Below are 14777 nucleotides of genomic sequence, written 5' to 3' on the forward strand. Positions count from 1 at the left end.
TCATGGTTTGAAGATGAGTCTGGTCTCTCTGTCTCCAAGGAGAAGTCTAGGAGAAGAGACACATAAGAACATGCAATTGAACAGGCGCCCTGGCCAGCCGGGGCGCCTGATGGAGGGGAAAGGAACTGGTTGGAATAACGTGTTCCTTCCACGCGCTATACGTCCAACCAGGGAAACTCCCCCCTGTCAGGTGTAAAGGAGCAACTTGGACACTCAAAGGAAGCATGAGTTCAAGTCCGTTGCTCTCCCCATGTCCCCCATATATGGGGACTAGGTTGGCGGAGGGTGTGTATAGAGCCCAGGATCACATTAGATGATTGACACAGGGGTGAAAAATGGGTTACAAAATCGTGGGATAAAAAATATAAAAGAAAAAAAGAAAGAACATGCTTTGATATGAATTTATTATGCATCTGTAATTCAGTGGTGATGGAACCGATTCAGGTTCCATATCCTTGGGTCATACCAAAGACTGAACAATGGGACCCAATGCCTCCCTGCTTGACGCTCAGCAATCAACGCTTGGATTAGAGTTAGAGTAGCCTCGATACCCAGGCTTTCATTTCGTTAGAGTAGACCCTCTCTATATTAAACAGTGGTTCTCAACCTTTTTACACCAAGTACCACCTCAGAAGACATTTGGCTCTCCAAGTACCGCCATAATAGATGGTATGCATGCAGTGGTGGAAAAAAGTACTTAGGTACTTAGGTAAAAGTACCAATACTGCAATTTAGAACTACTTCGTTACAAGTAAAAGTACGGAATTGAAAATGTACTTGAGTAAAAGTACAAAAGTATCGGCATCAAAATGTACTTAAAGTACTAAAAGTAAAAGTATTCATATTGCAGAATGTCCCATTTCACAAGTTCAAAATGGGTAGAAAATCTATTGAAAATAGCAGATCTACAAGGTCACAATGTATCGCAATGCAACGCATTGAGAGCTTGTAGATCGGCTATTTTGGCTGAAATGTATAGGGTTGAAGTGGTTAACGTATGTTTTCGAATAAAATTTTAAATCGCCAAAGTAATTAAAGTTTACCACCTCGGAGGAAAGCCTGGTGGTCTCTGTTCCAAAATCGCTGTGTGAATCGGTCTGGTAGTATTGTTTTGTAGTCATCAGGATGATATCGTTAGGTCATGTTGTGGTATTGTTTTGTAGTCATCAGGATGATATCGTTACGTCATGTTGTAGTATTGTTTTGTAGTCATCAGGATGATATCGTTACGTCATGTTGTAGTATTGTTTTGTAGTCATCAGGATGATATCGTTATGTCATGATGTAGTATTGTTTTGTAGTCATCAGGATGATATCGTTATGTCATGATGTTGTAGTATTGTTTTGTAGTCATCAGGATGATATCGTTAGGTCATGTTGTAGTATTGTTTTGTAGTCACCAGGATGATATCGTTACGTCATGTTGTAGTATTGTTTTGTAGTCACCAGGATGATATCGTTACGTCATGTTGTAGTATTGTTTTGTAGTCACCAGGATGATATCGTTACGTCATGTTGTAGTTTTTTTTGTAGTCATCAGGATGATATCGTTACGTCATGTTGTAGTATTGTTTTGTAGTCATCAGGATGATATTATTAGGTCATGTTGTAGTATTGTTTTGTAGTCATCAGGATGATATCGTTACGTCATGTTGTAGTGTTGTTTTGTAGTCATCAGGATGATATCGTTAGGTCATGTTGTAGTATTGTTTTGTAGTCATCAGGATGATATCGTTAGGTCATGTTGTAGTATTGTTTTGTAGTCATCAGGATGATATCGTTATACGTCATGTTGTAGTATTGTTTTGTAGTCATCAGGATGATATCGTTATACGTCATGTTGTAGTATTGTTTTGTAGTCATCAGGATGATATCGTTACGTCATGTTGTAGTATTGTTTTGTAGTCATCAGGCAGGAACAATCAAACGGAACGTCCTTTTCCCTCAAACCGGAAGAATAACAATAAAAGCTCTCGTAGCCTGTAGCTTTATTGAGAAAAATCGGTTTGAAGGAAAAGGAAGTTCCGGAAGATTGATGACTACAAAACAATACTTACAAGTACAACATGACGTAGCGATATCATCCGCTCCCGACCGGTTCATGAATCCGAAATGGAATGGTGGCCAGGCTATAGGGTTCAAGTGGTTAAATGTCAAGTATAAAGTTATTTTCAATTTGCAGTAATGGAAAATACCATTCTCTCAAGTTTTCTTTCCCCTGTGACACATGCAACACTGCACATACGGCTATCTTAGGGGGGTGGTAGTGGGGTGTGATTTGGGCTCTGCTGTAGGACAGGTGGAGATGGGAGCAGTGTCAGGGTTTATTGAATGGCAGGTGTTTGTGATTGTGACTAACACGGTTCATCGATCTATTTAGTAGAGTGTTGGTGTGGAGCCAATAAATGAGTGAACCTGCATCGAGTGTCTGTCCTTCCATGTGACTGAGAGGAACCCACAGTAGCAACAGTCAACAGACTATACGTACGGGGGGAAAGATTTACATATATGGCATAAATGTAAGGTTCTATAAAGTAATTCAGGGGTGACTTGGAATGGATGAAAAAGTTATTTAGAGGGGTGACCTGAGAGGGGAATAATAAGTTTGAGAACCACTGCTCTAGTTAGGACTGTGGTGTGTGTGCGTGTGCGTGTGCGTGCGTGCGTGCGTTGCACCTACCGGACCAGTGCAGCCGCCAGCAGGCCTCCTCCGATGGGCCCCACCCAGTACACCCAGTGGTAGGTCCAGTAGTTTGACACCAGCGCCGGACCGAAGGCTCTGGCCGGGTTCAGACACGTCCCAGAGATGTCCCCGCTGTGTAGGAACAGAACACGACAACGCAGCTGCACTGTTCATTTTGAAACTTATAATGGATACAATTCCAGTTAGTTTCATAGTCCTATTTTGGTCACCTATAGATACTTTTTGTTTGAGTCCAGTTTTAGACAGTTTGACTGTCGCAAATGCCTGATTCGGCTGCATGCCAAAAACAGCCGTTCTACAAGCTCACGTGTCACTGCTTGTAGATCGGATATTATCGGAGCGTGACCCAAGCATGACATTGGATGGATCTTTTCTTTATAGTTGCTCCCTAACATTTTTGTCTAGTTTGTATTGACACAATTGACATTATTTAGTCAATAATGTTAGTCATCGTAGCGTAGTTATTGTTTAGTTTTATGAATGCAAAGTAAATGTAGGCCTATACATCACAATTGCACTAGGCCTACTATAGCAAAGAACTCAGTTACTGTACACTATAGTGGTGACTGTTTACATGTGATAAGCTCTCTATAGTTGTGTGGGAAAGGTGCATAGAATAATGTCAATGAGAAATTCCCAAACGAGGCCAGCCAGGGCACCACCATAATTACTGAGATACTTAAATCTTATCACACGTTGCCATCTTATCTTCATGGTCTGGAGTCGTTTGTGACTCCAGCAAACATGACATCCTACACCATGAGATACAGATCTCTATGATTTCCAAACGCGATGTTTGAGATCAGGCGCATGATAAAATATAATAATAAATGTACATGTCTTTCTCACAGAGCAACAGCGATAAGACATTCAATATTATCTCGTCATCTTAAAGTATAGAGGGAAGAAAACATATTTGGAATAGCGAAGATTATTTGTAATGGTAACACATTAAGTTTCTGATAAACACCAAAAAAAATTATCAATGAAGTCCTCATTTCAGCTAAAATGCCATACTTAATTAATAGAAAACATTTGTTTGCTTTTTTTTGTTTGTTATTTATTGCAAAATTGCATACTGTATAAGTCATTATGAGGCTTAAGGAGCTTTTGTTTTAATATTATTTCCCCACAATTTCTGTCTCTTCCTGATATTTAAACAGAGCAAAGCGCTTCAGTTTTTTTTTGCAGACGCTGCAAGTTGAAGCCGCGCGCGTGAGTCATTTCCATCCACCAGCTGTTTAAAAACCAGGGAAGGGAGACGCCTGGACTATAGGCGTTTTCCTGCCGCCTCTTGATGCCGTTATATGTCTGAATGTACAGCCATGTTTGCCTGAAAAGGAATCTTTGAAAGGTGTCATAGTTTTAGAAATGTAGTGCTTTCAAATTTGAGACTTTTAACATGGGGCTCAATGGCAGATTTTGGCACCAAAAAATCACTTTCACCTAGAAACTCAATTCACACTTTTTATTATTCAGCTTACTGTGGAAGCTATCTGCCACTTACACTGTATAATATACAACGGCCCCGGGTGTCCCCTGTGGCACACCCGTCATGCGATGCTCAGCCAATCACAGTGCCCAAAATGGCACACCTTCCAGCCAATCAGAGCGGCCAATTTTGGTGTCATACATGGGCATTTCTCTCCCCCCCCCCCCCCCCCCCCATCTACATAAAAGACATGCTGGAGAACCCGTAGCCTTAGGGCCGATTCATACTCCTATTTTAGAGCCGAATAAAAGTCGGTTCGGCGCTGTAGAGCCTACAATTTGACATCATTTAAAATAGGAGTATGAATCAGCCCTTAGACCGGCAAGCAATTAAGGTTCTCCTGGAAGTTCCGGCTAAACCCAGCTTGTCTCCATGGGCGACCGGGCTTTCTCGACCCGACCGTGCATACCTAAGCTGTGGAATGCCTTACTTTGGAGGCCCTATAAGACACATCACCCTATACTGAGTTATTTTAAATCACGTAAAAAAAAACCCCACTTGTTCACGATTGCTTTTACTTGAATTATTGATCGTTTTATTTTGTGTTCACCTGTTTACCTGTGTGTTAAAATTGTTGTTTCATTCTACTCGCACTGCATTTTATCCTGTATTGGGAAGCACTTTGTAGCATTGTTTTAAAAAGTGCTTTATTGTTATTATTATTATTATTATTATTATTATTATTATTCTCTGCACCCCGAAATGCACCACGGAATGCGCCCTCAAATTTTGGAGGACATTTACTGAAATGATTATTATTAGTATAAAATATAAAATATAAAATATAAAATATAAAATATAAAATATAAAATATAAAATATAAAATATAAAATATAAAATATAAAATATAAAATATAAAATACCCTGCCAGGACGTTGATGATGACGGTGCAGCCCACCAGGAAGGGCACCAGGGGGCTCCTGGTCTTGGGGTTCAGGGCCCCCAGCAGCACCACCATGGTGACCAGACAGGTCATGAACACCTCCCCGAAGAGAGCGCCCCCTAGCTGGCTCTCGGACTGCAGCAGGTCAAAGGACGCCCCCTGGGCCTTGGCGTAGTTCTCCCTGCTGGTCATCGCCTGCGTTGCGGGACGGAGGACAAATTAAGGTCAAAGGTCCAGTGTTGTTTTTGGCAGCAAATTTAGTTTTTATAGTCGTAGTGTCTTGAATGGTTTTCATTTAGTTTTAGTCACATTTTTAGTCACCCCGGGATGTTTTAGTGTTAGTCTAGTTTTAGTCGACTAAATCTCATCAGATTTTTAGTCGACTAAATCGGCAGTTGATTTAGTCGAACAAAATGTATTTTGGCAGGCCTTGACTGTTTTTTTTCCCACTTTCTGAAAATAGCCGATCTGCAAGCTCACAACGTGCGACGCGCGCTGCGACGCGTTGTGAGCTTGTAGATCGGCAATATTTTCAGCAATAGATCTATAATACCACAAAACCTTGTAGATTTGAGACTGAGAAACCTTTTGATAAAGTAATAACGTACATATATATATATTATAATAATAATAGAGAGATGGTCTCACCTTGGACATAGCTGCTCCAATCACCCCTCCCCCCAGCTGACAGGCCAGATAGGGGGCCACCAGGTTTAACTCCATGCCCCCGCACAGGTAGATGGCCAGGGTGAAGGGGGGGTTGAAATGGGAGCCGCTGCATTTGGGGAGGGGGGGAGTTCAAGGGTTAAGCATTTTATGGACTGTTGTTTTTACACACATGCACTGCTAATCAGCCAGCCGAGTGTGACTTCAATGGGAGCAATCAGTTCAGGATTAGAGAGATAATAGGCTTGTTGCTCATCATCATCATCTTCCGTGTTTAACCCTTTGGTTCTCAAAGTGGGTCATGCAATCTTCTGCTGGTAGATTAGTTAATAATAGCAAAGATAATAATAAATAGTTCACTTTAACCCGCATATATACATCAACTATTTGAAGTGGGTTTCGCCAATATGTATTATATTATTATATATTATATGAATCTCTGGTATCGGTATCGCTTAATACAGAATTGTATCGGGACATCCCTACATAATGTATAAATTATGGATAAGGGGTCAGGACAACTAGGCCTTTTTGCGGAGAGAATTTGGACTTATTTGTCTATTCGTCTATAGTACTATAGTAGTCTATAGTAGTTACTATAGTTAAATGTATCTCAAAATGTTAATTTTGGGGACCTTGAGTCTGAGGAAGGTGAAACGCCTGAGACGTCATAGCTATAGCAGCAATATTACTCATGTGCAATAAAACAAACTGGAGCCCACTAGTGTGCAAGTGTTCCTTTTCGTGTTTTACAATTTGGGAGTCCTTGAGTTGACATATTGGAACGGTCGGACATTCACTGGTGTTAAAAACACCATAGCTTTAAAAGAAAATATTCTCTCACAATGTGAAAAAATGTTGCGACGAGATGCACAGTAGCATGAGAAAGGATCAAATGTCAGAAGGCTGAGAATGTTTTCTTCTGCGTTTTCTTTTACGATGTCTTCCCTCATTACCTTATCTATACCAGCGACATTTTAACTATCCATGTACGCCAGACTGCCTGCGAGGAAAGTTTATGTGTGGACCACATTTAACATGGAAAAGGCAATTCAAAGCACTTTACACCACGTCTTACTCCATATATTTAATATGACCAGGTCCACTCCTATTTCCCTCTACACCAAATCTGACAGCAAGCTCACACGCATCGCAACGCCACATATTGTTGAGCTTGTAGATCTGCTATTTTCACCAACCACCCACAATCAATAAATGACTCTACAGCAAGGGCTCAAATGAATGAATTGCTCGGTTCAACTTCCTCTCACTTTGCATACTCTCATAAAGGGAACGCAACACGAACAAGAAAGGAGAGTTTAACCCATTTTGGTGTTGGCACTATGTTATGCTTTATCTATTGAAAAATAGCAGATCTACAAGCTCTTAGAGAGCTTGTAGGTTCTGCTATTTTTATTTTTAAATCGAAGAACGACTGACACAGAAACATAGCTTTTTCAGAAAACTGTCAGGATGTAGAAGACATTTTTAGAATCTGATCTCAGGTCAGAATGGAAAACCGTCAGGACATATAGAAGACATTTTTTAGAATCTGATCTCAGGTCAGAATGGAAAACCGTCAGGACATATAGAAGACATTTTTTCAGAATCTGATCTCAGGTCAGTCAATGGGGTTATAAGTTCCCTCACCTGATCTCGGCCATGCAGGCCACCAGGACGGCCACGGCCAGGCCGTGCACCAGCGCCGGCTGCAGCCGGCCGGTCGCCGACGCGTCGTTCTCGATGACCGACACGCAGCCGACGAACACGAAGAACGTGGTGCCCACCAGCTCCGCCAGGCACGGTTGGAACACGCGCTCAAACCTGTTGGGAGGCCGGCGGGGGGGCGGAGGAGACGACTCCATCATGTCCGCCAGCATCTCCATCTTCTGGTCGGCCAGCATCTCCATCTTCTGGTCGGCCATTTTGTTATTCTGTTGGGTTTACGCTAGACTAGACGGACTAGAGAGAGAGGTGGTTGTGGTTGTATTCTGTTGTTTAGAGAGAGCTGCAGTGTCTGGTTGTTGTTGTTGGAGCTGTGAGGATGGAACTCTCAGTGATCCTGTCCTGCAGCCGTCGCGTCCAAATATCTGCACGCTCGTGCCGACACAGGGCTTGAACTTTGGTATCTTTGGCGGGAGGAGGCAGGCCGTTAGGAAATGTTGCACCCAATGACTGACACCTGCTGCGAAATGAACCTTCTAGCCTCTCTCTCTCTCTCTCTCTCTCTCTCTCTCTCATTAATCTAAGATAGTTTGACCATCATCACATCATCTGGTAAATGAACATATTTTGCTGACAGGTTGAGATAAAACAGGGGGGGGGGGGGATCTGCTAGCTTGTCGTTGGCACTAAATTAAACTTAATCATTTACTTGGAAGTTTAGATAACCGTTATTGAAAAAGAAGGCACTTTTCCACGACAAGGGTTTTCTTTTTTATCAGTGCAAGGGTCTCGTAATAAAACTAAATGCATGGCAGGCGGGTGTTTTTTGGGGGGGGGGGGGAATGGAAATGGGTCAAACTAAACTATACTGTAGGTCTAAATAAGCACATTATTAAATATTTGAAGACAAACACATCTTGTTTTCAGAGCCTGGCATATATAGAAGGCAATCTCCTTGTTTCAAGGTTATTTACAGAGGAAACGTATACATCTTAAAAACAGAAGTACATATTTTGTAATGTAGTCACTATATGTTGTTGCCAGAGAACATAGTCTGAGCTATGCCCATTTTTTTTTTACGTTATGCATTACTTACACACAGAAAGTTTAGTTTATTAAATTTAATAATTTCCTGTGTATAACGGTATTAAATCTTTAGGTTATACTTACAATGGAGACAATGTCAAGGTTCAGTCTGCAGACTCTGCACCAATGATTCGCAATACTTAGTTGCAACGACTTGCATCTATACTTTATCCCCAAAGTCTGCAACAGTGCAACAGTGCAACATCTTCCAGGAAAATGACAGAAGTACACCATGTGTGAAATGTATACATGTTGCCACTGCCAGTAGATTTCTGAGTTGCTAATTTCTTTACAACATTTCAGAAAAACAATATTTTCTAGTACTATAGGGGTGTATACCTTCCCAAAAATCACCCAGATGGTATAGGCTACAGATGGCCAAAATGTCACAAACAAATTGTACTTTTTGTAGTGCAGAAAACAGCACCGCGTTGAATTCCATGACAGAGCTAAATCTGTTACCTATGCAGCTGCAATCATTTGCAGATTTTTGATTACACATTAAACAAAGAGTTATTAGCTGGAGATTCATTAAACCATGTTTTTGTAGACATTGAGTTGTCTTGAAACGTCACAAGCAAACGTGTCCTCAAATAACTCCATGTTTCTGCTAATATACAGTATACGCCCACTAGTACAGTACACAGTATGAACATGTTTTGTGCCAGGTACCCCCATTCATGAGTTGTGTGTGTTCCCAAAATGTTTTTAAATGTTTTTTTTCTTAAATATTTGTTTAAAAATATAGCCAATCTACAAGCTCACGTGTCACACATTGTGAGATATGCTATTTTCAAATAGCTGATGCTAAACACAAACATCGAAGACAAAAGTGGAGGCGGCAAATTGTGATTGGCCAGAATGAGATGACGTATACGATATATGATGATATGAGAGCGCCCCTCACTTGTGTGTGTGTGCGTGCGCGTTCCGCTTCTTTCCTGTGAGTTCACTCCTGATTGGGTAAAATTAGTATCCTGACCTGCTGAGGATGTATTTTATCTCCATACTAAAGAGCTGGGATTCAAGAGAATAAAATAAAAATCACACCCGTGTGAACTGAGTCGTGCAACTCCCCTCTCTCTCCCCCCCCCCCCCCTCATCTCGCTCTCTCTCTCTCTCTCATTAGCAGGCAACAGTGCAGCACTATCTCTCTCTCTGTTTCTGGCACAACAGCGCCCCTACTGGTACTAATAGTCATACTGGTGCTCATTATAACGTCACATAGGTGAACCAACACGGACATTGCCGTTCCTTGGCGTGGTTGCACCACTCAAAAAAGGGACCAATGAAAATGTGTCACGCCACAACCATGGGTCCTGTGTTTGGGAAGCAGTTAAATTGTTTTACTTAAGTAAAAGCACCAACACTGCAATTTAGAACTACTCGTTACAAGTAAAAGTACGGAATTGAGAAATTTACTTGAGTAAAAGTACAAAAGTATCAAAATGTACTTAAAGTATTAAAAGTATTCATATTGCAGAATGGCACATTTCACAAATTCAAAATGTGTAGAAAATCTATTGAAAATAGCCGATCTGCAAGCTCACAATGCGTCGCAACGTGACGCATTGTGAGCTTGCAGATCGGCTATTTTCAAATGGCCGAAATGTATAGGGTTGAAGTGGTTGTAATGTATGTTAATCGCCAAAGTAACTATAGTAACTACAGTTTTCAAATAATTGTAGTGAAACAAAATTTGGATCTGAGATGTAGTGGAGTAGAAGTAAAAGTACTGAAAATTGGAAATGCTCAAGTGAAGTAGGCTACAATCCCTCAAAATTGTACTTACGTACAGTAGCCTACTTAAGAAAAAGTACTGTGGACTACAGTAGGCTACATGCATAGGCCTCACTCACACCTTTCGATCTTGCAAAGTTGCATACAACATTGATGCATGCTAGATGTAAGCAAGATGTAAGTGTCATGGCCGCCCCAATGCATTTCCAATGGATGTTGTTTGATACAACATTTTGGACTACAAGCTGTTGTATGGCTTTCGGCTGTGCTTCGACTGCCCCCCCTGCCCCTCATACAACACAAATGTCGTGTCAAACCATGTGACTCCCATTGGAAATGCATTGCGAGCTTGCATCAGCTATACATCTCATACAACAAGCATGCATCAGTCTGTTGCAAAGGTGTGAGTGAGGCCATATAGTCTATCTGTGAGTGTGTGGAGGAGATGGAACATGCATGGTCTAGTTGTGTGTGTGTGTGTGTGTGTGTGTGTGTAGAATACGATCCATCTGTGACGTGTGGAGATTGAACAAAAACGTTGACTCATAGTCATATGGTATATAGGTTGTTGACCTCATGTGTGTGACACCGTCGTATCTTTACGAGGTCTTAAAGAAGCGACCATATGGTTTTATCCTCGGGTTGAGTACAGAGTGACGTAGAGGGTGCGCTGTGACTGGCCAGTCGCTGTGATTGACAGCCTACACTTAAACCTTACCCTAACCTTAACCTCAGTAAAACTATACCTAAACCTAACCCTAACCCTAACCTCAGTAAAACTATACCTAAACCTAACCCTAACCTCAGTAAAACTATACCTAAACCTAACCTCAGTAAAGTATACCTAACCTCAGTAAACTATACCTAAACCTAACCTCAGTAAAGTATACCTAAACCTAACCTCAGTAAACTATACCTAAACCTAACCTTAGTAAACTATACCTAAACCTAACCTCAGTAAATTATACCTAAACCTAACCTCAGTAAACTATACCTAAACCTAACCTCAGTAAAGTATACCTAAACCTAACCTCAGTAAACTATACCTAAACCTAACCTTAGTAAACTATACCTAAAGCTAACCTCAGTAAACTATACCTAAACCTAACCTCAGTAAACTATACCTAAACCTAACCTCAGTAAATTATACCTAAACCTAACCTCAGTAAACTATACCTAAACCTAACCTCGATAAACTATACCTAAACCTAACCTCAGTAAACTATACCTAAACCTAACCTCAGTAAACTATACCTAAACCTAACCTCGATAAACTATACCTAAACCTAACCTCAGTAAATTATACCTAAACCTAACCTCAGTAAACTATACCTAAACCTAACCTCAGTAAACTATACCTAAACCTAACCTCAGTAAAGTATACCTAAACCTAACCTCAGTAAAGTATACTTAAACCTAACCTCAGTAAACTATACCTAAACCTAACCTCAGTAAATTATACCTAAACCTAACCTCAGTAAACTATACCTAAACCTAACCTCAGTAAATTATACCTAAACCTAACCTCAGTAAACTATACCTAAACCTAACCTCGATAAACTATACCTTAACCTAACCTCAGTAAACTATACCTAAACCTAACCTCAGTAAACTATACCTAAACCTAACCTCAGTAAACTATACCTAAACCTAACCTCAGTAAAACTAACGCAGTGGCTGGTGGGGGGGCGTTTCCAAGAACCCGAAGCAGAGGATAAAACCATGCAAGCCTTAAAGAAGCGTGCCTGAATTGACGTCGATGCCTGCCACCGCCAACCCCTGAACCTTGGAAACTAACTAAGTACGTTTACTCAAGTACTGTACTTGAAAATGACGTGTACTACTCGAAATTACGTCATAGGCCAGCCAAGTCTATAGACTTTCAATGTTTGTTTAGAGCGTAATTATAAATGTCCGCTGTCCCAGCAAGAAAAGAAAAATCCGTCGCAGCTCCCAAGTTGATGATGTCATTTGTCAATGCGTGGTCTAGCCCCATGGAATTAATGGAATACATTATGCTGATATAAAAAAAAAGTATTACTTCTAATGGCATCAAATCAACATTTTAATTTTGTTTTTTATGCACATGCATTCCATATAGGGCTAGACCACACATGGACAAATTACACCATCATTGTTTCTTAAAATAAATACAATATTTAAGGTGTTAAAAATATAGACGGCAACTGTAACATATTAGGGTACATTTGGCTTATTAGCCAGGGATCCTTTTAACAATAACAACAGTGTTGACCATCTAGGCCTACTGCTCGTCAAAGACAAGGTCCATAACACCATATCTTCTGACATTTAGGGTCAGATCATAGACAATAAAAGCTAATGCTGACCAACAGGGCAAGAACAAAGGTCAATTCTGACTTCATAATTTAGACAGCCATGTCTGACAATAAACCCAGAGCCCTGTTGTTACACCTCTTTACCTGCAGAGTGTGCTGTTGAACAACAAACAGAGGCATCGCCTCTTCCTCTAAGAGAAAGGCTGTCAAATATAAAGTCTATAGTGCATGGCAGAGGCAGAGTTTACAGCTATCTATGACAAATATACAATTAAGCGATATTACACGAGAGGGTAAGAAGTGATGGACTCAGGACTGGAGGGGTCCCTGGACCCCTCACTTTGAGAACCCCTGTGGTAAATGCACACATAGGATTGCTACAGAATCAAGATGAATCTCCATTATATAATGGACTGATCGAATGGCGAACAGATGACGGCTTATCCTTTCTCGACTTTCAGGAGGTGTATAGTTCCAGACTCTATATAACATTCAGGAGGAGTAGTTCAGTTCCAGACTCTATATAACATTCAGGAGTAGTAGTTCCAGACTCTAGCGTCCAGATATATTGTGAAATAGACATAGTTGTGTGGCTACGCGAGACTGACGTCGACCCAAAAATGGGTCCCGACCAATTATGGTTTGGGACGCAAGTGAGCTGAAAGTACCTGCTGGCCTTGGCTAGAAGGATGTGCAACATGTAGCTTCGGCAGTGACGGCACGGCTATGACGATGAACCATCCATCCATCTTCAACCGATTATCAGGAGTCGGGTCGCGAGGGCAACAGCCCCAGCAGAGAGACTTAATTCCCTTCTCCAGAGCAGCATTAGTAACTTCATCCTGGGGGGATCCCGAGGCGTTCCAATAGTTAGTTAAAGTTAGCTTAAGTTATGGCAAATCTGCAAGAAAAAAATGCTTACCACTAGCTTAATTCACAGATGTGTTCATAAAGGGGTCTAGTATCACAGAAAGAAATGTTCCAAACAAACTCCCTTGGGAAACTTTGTGACAGCTGCTGAAAGTTGGGGTACCGTTATCAACCAATATAAAGGCAAAGAATTCCACATTTTATTTTACTTTAAGTAGCATGTGACGTGTCAAACTAGGGGGTTTTCATGATGCTGAATCCATTCCAAGCATTAGTTTTGCACGAAAAACACTCCTTGGGATAAATTCTGCCATAGCCATTTGCCCAAATGTTGTGATGACGGCTATGGGCATTTTTAGGCAAAGGAGTGTTTTTTGTGCAAAACTAATGCTAGCAATGGATTTTTTTGCCTTAATTGTATTGGTTGATAATGGTACCCCAACTTTCAGCAGCTGTCACAAAGTTTCCCAAAGGGAGTTGGGCTGGAACAAATTGTTCTGTGATAGTAGACTGCTAACCTGACGCTGCCAGATCCAAAAAGCTTGCTACACAAATTTGTTTCACAGCTTATTTGGATCTGGGATCGCGGAAGCAAATTCGATGACGGGGCTGTTCCTTTTTTTCAAGATACATGGTAGATGATTGGATGGGAGCGTCTGTCTATCACCGTGTGGGCGTGCAAACACAACCAATCATATCGACGTGTCTATATACCGTCACATCCGCATCCCGCCTTTAGCTCACGCTGATTGGTTCGGTACGAAGCAGATCTGACTCAGGGCTCAACTCTGTCAGAGATCCCAGATGAGTGTTGTGTTGGGGAATATGTTTCCGCAATACCGCCCTCATCTGGCAGCGTCAGGTTAGTAGACTGCACCTTTATGAACACATGTGTGAAGAAAGCTAGTGGTAAGCAGTTTTTTTTCTTCAGATTTGCCATAACTTAAGCTATAATTTTCCCTTATTACGAGGCCAGTTTGGAAATACCATCCTCCCATCTGATCCTTGGGTCTGCCCCGGGGGTCTCCTTTCAGTGAGACGTGCAACGAGGCATGCTTAACCCATTCTGACCTGAGATCAGATTCATACAAGGTTTCCACTGGACACACACTGGTCTGATGAACCCATTCTGACCTGAGTTCGGATTCTAAAAAATGTCAGTCGTTCTTAGATTTTTCAAAAATAGCAGACCTACAAGCTCGTAGCGCGGCACTCGGTGGCGCGCTATGAGCTTGTAGATCTGCTATTTTTCAATAGCTAAAGCATGACATGACGCTAACACCCAAATGGGTTCCCGGTCAGAATGGGTTAATATGCCCCGAACCACCACGAATGTGAGAAAGATACTGACATAATAAAACATCACCTTCGATA

The 14777-nt window shown here is 41.3% G+C and overlaps 1 protein-coding gene across 1 annotated transcript; it reads right to left on the reverse strand.

Annotated features, from left to right (window-relative positions):
* On the reverse strand, positions 1-7670 carry aqp8b (aquaporin 8b; the record flags this gene model as incomplete). The annotated part of the gene is made up of 5 exons (XM_080775226.1): positions 1-46; positions 2681-2815; positions 5060-5274; positions 5728-5854; positions 7396-7670. The coding sequence occupies 5 exons, from the start codon at positions 7668-7670 to the stop codon at positions 1-3; spliced, it is 798 nt and encodes a 265-aa protein (XP_080631352.1).
* Between the last annotated feature and the right edge of the window lie 7107 nt (positions 7671-14777).

This window comes from Protomyctophum bolini (genome assembly GCF_963924005.1).
Source record: "Protomyctophum bolini genome assembly, chromosome: 11".
NCBI lineage: Eukaryota > Metazoa > Chordata > Actinopteri > Myctophiformes > Myctophidae > Protomyctophum > Protomyctophum bolini.